This window comes from Nelumbo lutea, chromosome 2 (assembly GCF_056320005.1).
Source record: "Nelumbo lutea isolate HS-2025 chromosome 2, American lotus-T2T, whole genome shotgun sequence".
Lineage (NCBI taxonomy): Eukaryota > Viridiplantae > Streptophyta > Magnoliopsida > Proteales > Nelumbonaceae > Nelumbo > Nelumbo lutea.
Genome location: NC_142685.1, coordinates 111,162,793 through 111,178,860, shown reverse-complemented (window position 1 = coordinate 111,178,860; position 16,068 = coordinate 111,162,793). Strand labels below are relative to the sequence as shown.

Here is a 16,068-nt window from a genome sequence, read left to right as displayed (position 1 = left end):
CTGTGAGTTCAAAGTGATTCCCATAATGTGAGGGATGGCTTGGTTGCCTAGAACTTATAATTTGTCAGCATTCCATGTTCCATCATTGTTGAGAATATTGGTCACTTTCATATCATAATGGAGTGTAATGTTCTCTTTTGGTGTATGAATACCTCCACGTATTGTGGGAACCCAAGGGTTGTGAAAGACAGACATTAGAGTCATCCTTGATCAACCAAAGGGTGTTGTCTTTCAATTTCTGTAGAAGCCCATGGGCTTGGTGCCACCAAGGAGAACTTCCTTTTCCTTTCTTGGCTGAAAATAGACTTACCTTTGGGGAAGTATGTCTATTGCATAAATTAGCTCCATAGAATGTTTGGGTGGGAAACAGTCTCTAGATTTGCTTACAAAATAGGGCCTTGATCATGATGGAGCTTTGCCTAAACCTAAACCACCATGGGGTTTGGGGAGGCAAATTTGTTTCCATGGGATGGTGTGCTTTGAACCATCTTTGTTATTTGTCTACTAGAAATCTCTAGAGATCTTATCTAGAGTTTGATGTGCTTTGTCTGGTAGCAACGTGGATTTTCATTTTATAGATTGGGATGGCTTGAATGACTAACTTAATCAAAGTGTTGTGTCCCACTTGTTAAAGAAATTTGGAGCTATAAGCATTGATTTTTGAGAGAATCTTGTCTTTGAGGTCTTTCTGTGAGAGACTCTTTGTTGTTGTTGGGCTCGAGTTTGACATCTAAATATGGTTCCAACTAGTGGGTTCTTTACTTTAAGTATGTAAGAGATGAATTTCCTATGATGACGAGGCACATTGTTGCTAAACATTATAATGGATTTGTGATGATTAATTTTTTGGCCTGAAATGAGCTCAAATTGTTTGAGAAGATGTCTTAACCTGGTTAATTTTTGCTTTGCAAAAGAGTATGTAGTCATTTCCAAAGAGATGATGAGAGATTAGAGTGCCGCCATAGATAAGTTTGACTTCTTGCATTTCACCCTTGGAGATTGCTTGCAAAAGGAGCTGAGTTAGGATTTCCATGTCTATGATAAAAAGATATGATGACAATGGATCACCTTGATGGAAACTTCTACTATGCTAGAAATGATCATATGCTTTGCCCCCCCCCCCCAACATAAGAGAGTAGGATGGGGTTGAGATGCATTGATAAATTAAGTTGCATCATTTGCTAGGGAAATCCATTTTACGAAGTACCTCTAAGAGGAAGTGACAACCCATGTGGTCATACATCATTCATAGATAATCGACTTAGGGTTGATGAGGGATAATTTCCAACCGTGGGCCTAATTACTATATGGTGGAGCATACATCATTCCTAGATAATCGACTTAGGGGTGATGAGGGATAATTTGGCCCTCCAATGACTTCACGCCATGTGGCACTTCTAACCCGTTGCATAACACCTCGGTGCCATGTAGGAAATGGTGTGTCCTTATCAAGTCAGCCAAATGCACCTCGGATTCACCTTAACAGAGTAAACCAGAGACCTCGATGGACATGCTGAGTACTCATCGACCTGATCAAGTTTTGAAGTGGCAACCTATGGGGCATGGTGACCAACTTCTGCTACATGTGACTTATCGTCTCCGATTCCTCTAGGACCACATCGCCTAATCGATAGAATTGAGTTCCATTCCACCCACTTTAGAGCTAATCGGATAAGTCTTATCACTATCCGCTACAACTACCTCCGAAGATAGTGGGCTAATAAGTCACGTTCCCTCGAAGATCTAGGACGCACTACGTGACATCGAATCCTATATAAAGGCACCTCCTTCACCTACAAAAGGTATGTGTGGTTGTGCATTCAATTCACTCTTGCATTTTAAGATCTTTTGTCTCTTTCCACACTCACCACTAACTTAAGCATTAAAGTGCCCACCCCGAGTACTCTGACACTTTCTTTCTTGCGGTTCGGCCTACTGATCTCATCAACCAACGTCCAAGCTGTCCTCCAACAGAGAGCTGCTAGATTGTGCACCATCAAGGGGTAATACTTCTATGTGGAGAAAAAAAAAAGAATAGAGCAAAAACAAGGTGGGCCAGAAACTCAAGGTCGTTCAATGTTAGAAATTTGGATAAAGAAGTTGTAGGTTGAGTAAGTTGAGTTTTTGTCAACCATTTCTTGTCAAAGGCTTTCAACTTTGAACTCTATCCTTCCTTATTCCTTAGATCTTGTTTGCGTGAGGGTGCTGAAGTGGGTTTTAAGGAGCAAAATGGAAACTTCAATCAATATGACTTTTCATAACAACAGGTACATTGATCTAAAGTGATAGGATCTCCTAAAGGGTAAAACATAAAAAACCTCCCCTAAGGTTTTTGACAATTATAAAAACACTCCCTGATATTTCATTTTAACAAAAACTTCTCATATAGTTTTGAAAAGACCAATTGACTCCCTTCCATCGTTGTTGTCTGGTAATGGAAACTTGAGATTTACAAAATTGTCCTTACTATTCATTAGGACATCTTTCTACATAATTCAAAATTTCACATTTATCTCTCTCACTCTACTTGCGAGTTTACAAAGTAAAATTACTTTACTCTTTTCAATTTGACTTGTGGAACCTTTTTAATTAAAAATTAAAACTTCTTTTAGGGGCATTATAGTAAATCTTTAATTATATGAATTGATAGATATAAGGTTAAAATGGACATTTTCAAAAACCAGATGTTTCTTTTTCAAAACTATAGGAAAAGGTTTTGTTAAAGTGAAACCTCATTGGAGGTATTTATGATTGTCAAAAAACCTTAGGGGAGGTTTTTATATTTTACCCTCTCTTAAAACTAAAAGCAAAAATCTTGCATACATCCCAAAAACATATGACATCCAAAATGCATTAAGTCTCCCCATAAATCAATATATGATTGGATGTTATACTCTCAAGTAGACCTCTTCATGGACCGAGTAGCCCGACGGCCCGGCCCGCACCCCGGTTGGGCTTGGTCATATAATTAGGCCCGCGGGCCTGACCTCAAGCTTAACACAGTAAGCCCGACTGTGTTTCAAGCCGGGCTCGGCTCAATATTATATATTTTATAAAATATATAATATGTATTTTATATATTATATAAAATATATAAATAATATAATATTTATTAAAATATATATTTATAATTTAATATATATATATATATATATATTATTCTTTTCTTTATAATTTCAATCTCTCTCTCTCTCTATTCAGCTGCTTCAACATTAATAATAATAATAGTATAGGCTAAATTTCAGGCCCGGGCCCAGGCTCGGGCTTCGGGCTTTTTATGAGGGCCAGGCTCGGGCCCAAGTTGTAGGCCTGATGGTTGGGCCGGGCTTGGGCTCAGGCCTTAAAAAAAATTGTTAATACACAGTAAAAGCCTGGCCCGAGCCTGGCCCGGCCCGGCCCATGAACAGGTCTACTCTCAAGTTGTATGCACGATTTTTGCTACCAAGGGATATAGACTCTCATCTATATACATCCCCAAATGCTAGAGTTTAAAGATATTATCCAAAAGGGGTGAAAAAAATCAAATGTAACAAAACATTGATATAATAAGATGATATTAGCTACAAACAATGTCCTTTACAATGGACGATATTTTTTGGGTATTTGATGATAAGCCCGAAGGGGTCGTTTGAATAATGCAACTTAACACCACTAAACTCCCCCTGCCTCACACGCCAAAGTTAGTGGTAACAGAAATATAGTCCATGTTTCTATGGGAATCAACTAATGTATCAACCATCATACACTATGTTAGGAACCATTGAAGATTGGTACTGTGTATTTTGGGCCTAGTGTCACTTTAGTCCCCAAACTTTAAAATGTGGCAATTTAATACCCAAACTTTACCTTTTAACCAATCCTTAAGTGACATTTGAAAAGACACAAATGCCCTTCAAGTGTCATCTAATTTTCTTTATCAACCATCTAAACATTGACAAAAAATGAATAGTCTCAAATTCTTGCCTCTTCTATTCAAGAAAGTTGGGGTCACTAGAATGTCCATTGAGACGATTCCAATTAGGCTTGTACATGGATTTGATCGATTCAGTTTTGTCTATTTTTGTCAACCAAACCGATCGCATCGGGTTGATTTAAAAACCAGCCAAAACCGAATTCAAATTGGTTTTTACCGGGACCGGTTTTAGTTGGTTTGAATTCAATCAATATGACGTTCTCCTTTGTGGGCCCAAGTACAATACTTTGATAATGTTCATTTGGTGGATTTTATTGATGATTAGCTATGCTATGTGTCAAGTTCAGGTGCATGAATGACATGGTTTGCTGTAAAAGTGAGGTGGATTTTATAGATGGTTAGGTAGCTATATCCCATTATGAAATGACTAATAAGGGTCGACGTCTATAGGTGGTGTATACAGTTACATTTGTTTCACTATGTCCAAATGCGTGGAATGTCCCATCAAATCATCAATAAAATCTAGATTGTATCAAAGACCAACAGATTCTCGGATGGCCAGAATTTTATGTTGTGGTGTAGCTGTGTATATATATCAGGTCGGGTCATAAAAATATAAGCTATAACTGAACCAAATCGTTGGTTTTTACTGTCATTAAAACTGAAATCGATCTAGATTTTATAAAACCGATCATCTCGGATTGGATTGATTTGGTTTGGTCGATTTGTGATATTTTGTGAATAATTCTAATCCCAATTTTTTTAAATAAAAGAGGTAAAGATTTGAGATTATTTATTTATTGTCAACGTTTGAATGATTGATAAAAAATTTAGATAACACTTGAAAGGCATTTGTATCTTTTCAAATGCCACTTAAAGGCAAGTACTGGATTGACATGTTCTAAAAATTTGGGTATTGAGTTATAATATTTTAAAGTTTTAGGGATCAAGGTATTGGATTATCAGATTTTAATGTTTTAGGGATGAAAATGACACTAAACCTAAAGCAAAACGTACTAATGGTGAATTTTCCCTTGAAAAATCAAGTGCGGGCGCTAACGTGAGGAGCAAATCCGGATTCTCAAGAGTAATTAGTGAATACGCCGTTGATCTGCATAGTCCACACCTTATGGGTAGCTCGATGTACAGACTTTGTTTGTACTTTGTAGCCCATCCGGACTCTGGCCAAGTTGGACACAATTGGACATACGTGTTCAATATTGATTGGTTGCGTAGCCTTCTCTACACTCCTTAGTGTATAGCTCTCATCCTGTTCCAATCTTTTCATGGATGCCATATTGCCATCCATCATGTTCATGCCAGCATTATAATAGTTCTCATCCCGACTCTAAAAAGAAAGACGAAAGACTCCGTGAACACGAAGCTCACGCTCCGACTAGACCTGGATAGAGCTTGAGCTTCGGACGGAGTTCAGACAAAGGCTATGTTCGCGAGTCAGTGTTCAGGCCCCAACTTCTCTGTCTCCCCCTCTCGCTGTTCATTCCCGTCTTCGAGGTTTACTTCTCATACCCGTTTCTTCGCACGAATGTCATCTGCAACTGGAGCCAAAAACCCTCCAGTTTCATTGGAATCATTGGTCGTAAAGCCTCCTTCTCACCCTACTTACGATCTGAAAGCGGTCATCAAACTTGCCCTTTCCGAGGACGCCGGCGATCTTGGTCTAATTCCTCTTTCTCTCACTTTCTTTCTTCTTCTGCTTCTGGTTTTCAGAATTTTGTTTCTCAATAATGAAGGTGGCAATTATTTGTTCTTGTTTCTTTGTTTCATGAAGCGTCAATAGTCTTTCTTTTGGATGCATCCCTTTTAATTGGCAGGGGAAATGGAATTGGCGGGTCATCTCTGAGCATTTCTGAATTTCGATTTCTGGGTCTTATTTGGAAACGGAGATTAGCAGATATTAAAGCTGCCAATACTGCTTTGTCGTAGATTTCGAAAGCCCATGGCTTTCACTCATTTGTGTTCCGCTGAACCGAGCAGAAAATTCCATTTCTCTTTGGAATTTTTACCTAGACGCATCAACTAAAAGTTTAAGCTTTGTTTAGGGAAAAAGGGAATGGCATTGGATGCTCAGAATTCAAAAGTTTAGAAATGTTACTCAGCAGAATTAATAATGGCAATTGCAGGGGATGTGACCTGTATGGCCACGGTTCCGCTTGACATGGAAGTGGAAGCGCGTTTCCTTGCAAAGGAAGATGGGGTCATTGCTGGAATTTCCCTTGCAGAGATCATATTTGACGAGGTTGATTCCTCGCTGAAGGTATAGAGACTTGGAAACTTTCTCATCTTCTTTGAGTGTCTGCTGCTTCCTTGCCCGTATTTGATGTGATTTTTAATATCAGGTTGAGTGGTCTGTGAAGGATGGAGATTATATTCGCAAAGGAATGCAGTTTGGCAAAGTATATGGTAAGAATCTCAGTAAGAGGAATCTTTCTGTTTTCTTATTAAAAAATGTTTCGAGTTGCATTCTTAGTAATATTATTATTTACGAGGACTTTTTCTATACCTATACACATGCAGGAAGAGCACACAGCATTGTTGTTGCTGAAAGAGTTGTTCTGAATTTTATGCAAAGGATGAGTGGTATAGCAACATTAACCAAGGTAAATTTCTTTCCATCAAGTTTAAATTTTGAACTCTACGAAATTAGGATATAAGGTGCTACTGCCAGCCTATTCAGGATTGGTTGGCTAACAAGCTTTATAGGGAATCACTCATTCACTCCACAGGATATCAGCACCTATTATAAAATGTGATCTGTTACAAGTTGAAGGGGATAGAAGAGCTAGGGGCAGACTGAAAAAGACTTGGGTGGAAGTAATAAGAAATGATTTAAGTGCGCATAGTTTAACAATGGATATGGCACTTAACGGAATGCGAAACAGGTTCTGTAGCTAACCTCATATGGATAAGACAAGGCTTAGATGATGATGATGATGATGAATCACTGCACAGGATATGGACGTTGTTGGCTGAAAAAAGTAATGAAACAAAAGCTGATAAGAATTAGAAGAGGAATAAAAGAATATTAGACAAGAGAAACAATTAGCCAATATAATGTTATGGGTTATATCTAAAGTCGAAAGCTTATCATGCACTGTTATATTTTCACAAAATAAGTTCATGTACAGGTAGTGCTGTCTTAGGAGTAGGGCAATCTGATGAGTCATGTAGATGGTATACAGAACCAATTACCTAATTTAATGCTTCTATTCCAGAATGTTTAATTTTTTGGATGATTAGGACTTTGATACCAAACATACCAATGAAGCATTTATGAACTATAACCCATCTAATTGGGACAAAGTTCAGCCTAAAAGTTGTCTGGAACTCTGGATACCTATACAATTACTTAATCCAATGTATTTGAAACAACTCTTCAATGTTACAAAACTGGGGTTGACTAGATTTTTCAGACCAGAAAATTTAGGGATTGGGCAGGTTGGTTTATCTGGTTACCCAGAAATCCTTCAAAAAATGAACAAACTGGATGGTTCAACCATCTCCTTACTTTGGGATAGCTGTTCTGTCTTAACAAGTCTTTCTGTGCTTTTCTGTCATGCGTATGAGGGGGATCCAGTTTAACCCACTGGTCAAACTCCTCAACCTCTGGTCTTGCCGCATATAGAAACTATATGATTGTTATCAATTTACACAAGTTGAGCTCTAAGCAAACATCCAGCTGAAACAACATATGGACTAAAAATTGCACAGATGGGGCCAATGTGTTAGGCCCAACTCTTCCTTGTACAGTACTAGAGGTTTTCTTCCAAACACAGACCCAGAAAATCTCAAAAAAACTGCATGAATTGAATGGTTTACTTTAATCATTTCCGTGGTCAATCTGGCCATTTTTTTAGATCATCCAGGTCCATATAATTAATTATAAAGAAGATTAGAAAAAAACTGTAAGAACATAAAGAGCAGTGTTTTTAAGCTAACCCAGAAAAGGAACCGCTTTTCTGTCTAGGTGATGGGTCAGTGGTTCAACCATCCAAATCAAAGTGTCAACACATAATGTCATAAATCATAATTAAATAATAAAGAGAGAAAATACAGAAAATTTATATAAAAGTTTGGATATCTGTAATATTATACGTTCATCATATTAAAAAAGAGAATGGTGATAAATACAAAAAAGAAACATGGAAATAACTAAAAATACAAGAAAAACAGAAAAAAGAAAATTAATATCTGAACCATGACCTGATGGCCCGGTCAAATAATTCAGTGGATCAACTGGCCAGGTCACCATGTCATTGACTGAGTCAACTGTTTTTGCAGGCAAGCAGTTCGGTCGTGAATCAGACCTGGAATTCTGGTTGGGTGATTCTGACCAGCTGGCTTGACCATTGGTTGAAAACACTGATAAAGAGTGCACTTTGGGGGATTTTTTTTCTCTATCTGCATGTGTGGGAGTTTGAATATGTGTAAAAGAGCATATGTACTTAATTTATATTTTAATTTATTTAGATGTGTTCTTTATGTATTGCATTGCTTCCACCATTGTGGGATATCTATTAATAAAATGAAGCTATGCATTACGTTGAAGTTTATCACCATCATTTTTTCTCATTTGTGAATGACGTGCTAATTGTGCCCTCTCTATCTGGGAGAGAGCTTTATTTTGCTCTGTCCTGGAGGTATGTACTTTTGCTTTTTCATGGTGGATGTTAATGCCACCTCATTTAACATTCAAAAACTTTCAACAAGACAAGGAGGTGGGGCCTTGTCATCTACAGTGAAAAATGGAAGCATGTATTTCCATGGTGGAGCGATTTTTTTTTTCCCTGGGAGGAATTGAACTGTTCATAATGTTTCCTGCAGGCAATGGCAGATGCTGCAAACCCTGCTTACATTTTAGAGACAAGGAAAACTGCGCCAGGTTTACGTTTAGTGGATAAGTGGGCGGTATTAATCAAATTTCTTTCTCCTAATCAATTAGCTGCATAATTCCATCTTTCATTTGCATTTCATGTTGACTTTCTTCTTTTATCTTTCTTTCATAGGTTTTGATTGGTGGAGGGAAGAACCACAGGATGGGCTTATTTGATATGGTGATGATAAAGGATAACCATATTTCAGTATCGGGGGGTGTCAGAAATGCCTTAAAATCTGTAGACCTTTTTCTAGAGAAAAGAAATCTTCAAATGGGAGTTGAGGTAGTGTGACCCCTCAATGTTAGTAAAATTTTTTCCATATACTCAAATGAGTCATTTTGTCTGGAAATGAAAATTCTTAATTTAAATTTCATTATATCCACTTATTGAAAGAAAAACATTTAATTCCTTGGTTTGTGCCATAACTTGCCACTTATAATGTTCACTCATCCTCTGTAATTTTTTTCAGTATTGATCTACTGGCAACTTGAAGTGTATCTTCCAATGAAATTATTTTTCTTTTAGTCCAGATTGAGACCAGGACACTTGAGGAAGTGAAGGAAGTATTAGATTATGCATCCCAGACCAAAACATCCTTGACGCGGATAATGCTAGACAATATGGTTGTCCCTCTTCCTGATGGAGATGTGGATGTATTGATGCTTAAAGAGGCTGTTGAGTTGATAAATGGAAGGTTTGAGACTGAGGTAGCTCCTAATCCTTCTATTTGCTGTATATAAGAAGAACATAGCTTCTCTGAGAACTATCAATGTTATACACTTTCCAGTTCCACACAGTCAGGTTAATCATTGTTCCCTTCCTTTTATTTTCCCTCCCTTTTTAACCTTTGGGGGGATTTTCTCATTTCAGATTCTTCAGTTCTGACTTTTCAATTTCTTGGAAGAATTGATACTTGGTATGAAACCTCATGTCATCTATATTCTGTTTGTGGTGACTTTTTGGGTTGGGATGGAATAGGGCATGTCTATGGTAGTTAAAAAAGAGATTATTCAATTGAAAGTGATCAATAGACGTATAAGATTTGATCTTTTTGGTTAGGTGTAAGAGATAAAGGTTTTAAATTTATTATCTTTCATACTAGCCTTTTGCATGTTGCTCATGTCAGTCTCTGAAATGTGGCTCTTCTTGACTAACGGTTACATTGACAATGAAAGCTGATGAATTTACATGTAGTGTTGTCACTGAATGACAACTGTGGCATGTCTTTTTATCATATTATAGAAGGCTTTTTTTTGGATATTATCACTGTTAGTATGGTACTGTCTCAAAACACTTTTTGTCTGCTTGTTACTGCTACTGGGTCTTATTTCTAACAAGCTAGATGAATGATGACAGGCATCAGGCAATGTCACTCTTGAGACAGTGCACAAGATTGGACAAACTGGAGTAACCTACATTTCCAGGTAACCAGGCACCTTGTCTTTTATGTTATTCAAAGTAGTCTACCTTACTGTTGGATAGACTGAAACAAGATCCTATACCAATTTCAAAGGGTTATTATCTATAAAATGATATAATGAGCCTTTTTTTTAATAAGGGGAATGTAAGTGTAAGGCGGTTGTGCCAGTGATCTATACCCTGAAAATCTGGTTGGGAAGTGACTGAACCAGAAAAGGGGAGGAGAGAAAGATGCCGGTTGGGATCCCTGGAGGGGCTGCCTAGATACCCTTCAGCAAGGGATCAGGCCACTGTAGTTTGCCGGAGATGGAATTCTGGCAAGGAAGAGAGAAAATGGCTACTAGTTGCAGGAGTGATAGAGATGAAAGGAGAGGAGAGGAGAAGAGCGGAGCGGAGAGGAGAGGAGAGGAAATGGACCTCAATGGGAGTAAATGGGTCTGAGTCCCTGAAATGGGTATGGAAGCCTTATTTATAGAGTTTGGGTGAGTTGTATTATAAAGTTTTTTGGGTTAGAACTGTTTTCCTTTTCAATTTTACCCTTTATTCTGGAATGTTCCCTTATTTAATGCACATGTCTAATTAACCTTCTAGAATACTCATAGCTTAATATGAATGCTTTACTCTTCTAGAATATTCCATCATTTGATTAGAGCACATGCTTTATTAACATTCTAGAATGTCTAGCACTTGAACCTTTAATTAATTGATCTAAAAATGGATAGGTCTGACCCAGGTTCAACCCGAGTCAACCAGGTTTACATGCTTATGCAATGCCATCCTCTTACAATAAGAAATATTACTGTTTGAATCTCTTTATTTCCTAGTTGTATAGGCTTATGGGGATCTGGCTTTTCATCTGGTCACGGTTTTCCCTATATTTCTCCTCTGCTTTTTTTACTTGGTATATTCTGCACAGATATTACAGTTCATAGATGTTAGACTAGTAATAATGATAACAACAACAATGTGTCACTGCAAGTGCTTGAATCTCCAAACATTTTTTTTTTTCAAATTTCTTTTTAATTCTTTAGACTGACCTCTGCATTGTTCCCATATTTCTTGCTTATTAATTTTTAGCTCAAGTACACGAAATGGCTGATCTGATATATGTTATTAAGCCTGGGTGGTTTCTACCAAGAAAAAAAAACACCCGGGTGGTTGTACCCGACTATGGCTAATACTATTCATATCTTGGCATGAATAACTATGTTATTGAATGTTGACATTTGCAGTGGTGCATTGACACATTCAGTGAAAGCACTCGATATCTCCCTCAAAATTGATACTGAGCTTGCACTTGAAGTTGGAAGGCGTACAAAGAGAGCATGATATTGTTTTTTTTTCTCTTTCCTTTCTTTTTTGAGCTTATAAGTTACTATTGCGCTGATTTCCCTGAGAATTCTGCTAACTTTGTATGGGCAACAGGGAGGAGGGAGCTTTTAGAAGCCAGCCTTCAACATCTGTAATAATGTAATAATATAGAAAAGGCCATTACACAAATTTGGTCACAGACTCAGCTATTTGGGATCTTGGGAAGGGTGGGCTGGACACAGACCTAATCTTTGGCATTTTTTTGAATCACAGGGTATCTGCTCACAGTCAGACTTGAAAACCGACGCTCTCACGTATGTCAGCCAATGGGGAATTCTTGGTCATATGGTTAGTTAGTTATCTGGCCTGAAACAAGATTTTCCAATTGGATAAGAGGAGACACTGCTAATTAGTTTGGTTTTGTTGGTAAGAGCAAGGATGCAAACCAGAGCATCTTTACTGGACAGATACTGAATTATGTGAAGCAAGGGCTCATGAGTCATGACAATATGACATAGCTCAAGAAAGTATTACTTTGCAATCCTAATGACATACCAAAGAACTGAAAATATAAGTAATTTGTGCTCCCCAATCCTCAATCGTAGGCAACAGGAAAGAAATGTAGATTGCCTTTGGCAAATCAGAATTTGGGTTAGCTGAACGCTTTAGCTGTTTAGCAGGCGGTGGAACCAATGATAGCACCCCAAGCCATTGTTAAAATGCATGGACGCAAAGTGAGGGTTGAATATTTGTGGGTTCGATGAATTTTATCACTGGCATGAGGCGCTATTATTATTAGGACTAGCGGAGGGGGGCCGGCTTTATAGGGGTTGTAATCGAATTATAATATTGTTATTTGTTACATTAAAAAAGATAATGATTTCTTAATAAAAAACTTGCAATTATAAGTAATCAAGTCTTGAAACTCATATAAAGACTTAAAAGAGATCATCATGTGCTCGTTTTTTAATATTGTTTTAGTAAATCATTTTATATAAAAGAACATGATCATACAATGATAGTTCTGAGTTCTACTTCATAGCTATCTTTTGTTTTACATCAAGAATTCCCAGTTGATCCGAACGGTAGGACTGTTCGGCCCAGGAACCGTTCAAGCAACCAGTTCCATTTTGCCCCAAATCCAATCCTTGGCCAAAAGTTGTTGAATCAGTCAATGACCCGTTGATCCATGCGATTGAACCGTTGACCTGTTGACTTGTTCAACGGTTTTTGGCCATTTTTATTTTTAATTATTTTTTTAATTTTTGTTGTCAAAATGATCCATCTATTCAAACCAGACGATTGAACAATCAACATAGAAACCAGTGGCCATAATAGTTCTATTTTCGAGTCGTTTTTTCTAGATGTCAATAATTAGACGAAATGACTTTGTAGTCATAGTCATGAGAATGGTAGACATTACAAGGGATTCTAAAACCTTGAAAGATAAATCCAAAGTGACAGAAAAAAAAATGGCAGTAAATCCACCAAATTGGAAAAACCAAGGAGAAAAAATCAGAAAATTGAGTTTAAAGTTTCGCTTTGAAACGAAGTTAAACATACATGCAATAAAAAAAAGAGACAAAGCAGATTGTCTTGTAATAAAAAAAAAAAAAAGAAGCATTGCACAAGAAAACCCAAAGAAAAAACAAAAGAGAAGAAATAAAATGGTGGTAAGCCTTAGACCATTTTGGAGGATCTTGAAGAAGAATACCAAATACACAAAAAAATAAAAGCAGAAAATGAAAAAAATGAACATACTGCGCACACTTGAATAAAGCCCACAATAGAAGAAACCTTTGAATAGTAAAAATCCAAAAGAATAAAAACCATGGTTTTCGAATAGCCATTACTCAAATAGACGAACATTTTGGCCTAGGAACCTTCCAGGCAACCGGTTTCATTTTACCCCATTCCCGATCCCTGGCCAAAAACCATTCAATCGATCAATGACCCATTGACTCGGGCATTCGAACTGTTGACCCGCTCAATGGTTTTTGGCCATTTTTTTTAATTGGGAACTGTTCAGGCACCAGTTCTACTTTATCCTAATCCCAACCCCAACCCAAAAACCGTTGAATCGACCAACAACCCTTTGAACCGGGTAGTCGAACCGTCGACTTGTTGACCCACTCAATGGTTTTTGGTTGCTTTTTTTTTAATTTTTGTTGTCAGAACGGGTCGTTCGCTCAAATCAGATGGTCAAACCGTCGACCTGAAAACTGGTGGCTAAAATGGTTCCGTTTTTAGGTCGTAGAAGTCACACGCTCGAATGACATAACACGTATCATATTGCTTAATGGACATCACACACTTAATTTTTTGCTTGTAATTTTTGTTGTCTGAACGGACTGTCCATTCAAATCGGACGGTCAAACCACCATTTTTTTTTATTTTGTTGATTGGGAACCATCTAGGCAACCAGTTTCATTTTACCTCAATCCCGGTCCCTGGCCAAAAACCGTTGAATCGGTTAACGACCCTTTGACTCGGGCAATCGAACCGTCGACCCGTTAACCCGTTCAATGGTTTTTGGCCGCTTTTTTATTTTTTTAAATTTTGTTGTCAAAACAGGCCATCCATTCAAATCGGACGGTCGAACCGTCGACCCGAAACTGGTGGCTAGAACGGTTCCATTTTCGGGTTGTATGAGCCACATTCTCGAATGACATCACACGTATGATACTACTTAATGGACCTCACACACTCAATTTTTTTGCTTGTAATTTTTGTTGTCAGAATGGGCCGTCCATTCAAACTAGATGGTCGAACTGTCAACCCAAAAACCGATGGCTAGAATGGTTCCATAATTTTTTGCTTGTAATTACTGTTGTCAGAACATGCTGTCCAGTCCAACTGAATGGTTGAACCGTCGACCCAAAAACCAGACAGTCAAACCTTTTGTTTCAATGAAGAATCTTATATATATAAGATAAAAGATATATATAGGATTCCTATCTCGGCAACTCTATGTTTAAGGATCAAAATTTTGTTACGTATTGACCCGTATTGGCCTATACATATTGTATTGGGGCCTTCCCAATATGCCCTTACAGGGGGTGTATCGGGTCAAGTCATGGTTGAGAGGGTAAAAATGTACAAATACCCTACCGATTTATCTGCCTATATCGATGTTTAGAACCCTATTTGTGCTCCGTACAACATTGCCTTACGTTCCATTGCACCCCCACTTTGAGTTTTGGACGGGAACTTTAGCTATGATCAGAGTTCAAATGACCTGATTGGGCTTGGGGTTATCCCATTTTTAACAAACCAGGTAAATCTCTTACAAAAGACAAAAATACCTTTTTGATAAAAGTTACATGAATTTTATTTAGGATAAATGCCATATTAGTATCTTGTACTTTGGGCTTAGTCTCATTTTAGTACCTCAAACCACTGTTTTCAAAACTGCACCGGATCAGACGGTCGGACCGGAAAAATTGGGAATAAGTCACCCGCTTTCCTTTAAAACTGTTTTTCCCCAAAACCGTTGATTTTGGTCAACAAACCGCTGAACCGGCTGGTTAACTGTTCGAACCGTTTGAACGGTTTTGATTGTTTTCCAATTTTTTAATTTTTTAATTTTTTTATTAAAACGGGCCAGTCATTTGAGTCAGACCGTTTGAACCAGTAACCAGACCCCTTACCAATTCGGTAACCGGTTCGTTTTTAAAAATCATGCCTCAAACTTCAATTTGAAGTCTCTTGTAGTTTAGTCTAAAATCATTAACATGCATTACATGGCATGTAAGAAGACACAAATACCCTTCAAGTTTTGATAGGCAAAAGGGGCATCATTTTGAAATGGCCAAAATAGTTATGTTTAAATCCCTCATTGTGATTGGGCACCATGTTCATTTTATTTCCTAAACTTTTTTGCTGAAGAATTAGTGTTTTCCACGGGAGGAGCTATAAAAGAACTTAAAGGCAACATTGTAAATAGTCCCAAAAATATTAAAAGGGTAATTTTAGTATTTAAAAAAATAAGTTGTACATATAGTCATGTGATAACTAAACTACTTACGATGGGTGTCAAATTAATAGTTTTCAGTATATATATATATATATAATTAAACTGCTTAGCAATGGATTTCAAATTAATAGTTTTCGGGAATTCAGGTATTATAGTAGCATGTTTGAAAGTTTGGGTACCAAAGACTAATATACAATGTACCGTATATTTGAAAGTTTGGGTAGAAAAGTGTATTTTTAAACACTATAAACCGTAAATGCTGCACCTGTATGCAAGATTTCCAACCTAAGTGCAGACTGCACAGGATGTCCAAGTGCAACATTTGCAGCTTATAGTTGCAGTTAGTGCACGTAAGTATGTTGTCAGTTGCATCGTCTAATATTACTGTTCTTTGTATAGTCTCTTATATGCACCTTATGCATATAACATGCAGTGTCCTGTTACACTTATCAGTATTTAGGTGAGCATGGGTCGGTTTGGTTTATTTTATGGTAGAACTTGGAATTTATTTTGTAGGGTCAGTTTCAGGTTTTTGGAATTGGAACTTATTC

The 16,068-nt window shown here is 37.5% G+C and overlaps 1 protein-coding gene across 1 annotated transcript; it reads left to right on the top strand.

Moving 5' to 3' along the window:
- Positions 1-5,166: 5,166 nt before the first annotated feature.
- On the top strand, positions 5,167-11,730 carry QPT (quinolinate phoshoribosyltransferase). Its single transcript, XM_088970491.1, has 9 exons — positions 5,167-5,592; positions 6,058-6,191; positions 6,274-6,337; positions 6,452-6,534; positions 8,759-8,842; positions 8,941-9,093; positions 9,342-9,518; positions 10,168-10,235; positions 11,463-11,730. Exons 1-9 carry the CDS (start codon positions 5,358-5,360, stop codon positions 11,557-11,559), a joined length of 1,095 nt encoding a protein of 364 aa, XP_088826617.1. The 5' UTR covers positions 5,167-5,357; the 3' UTR covers positions 11,560-11,730.
- The last annotated feature ends 4,338 nt before the right edge of the window (positions 11,731-16,068 follow it).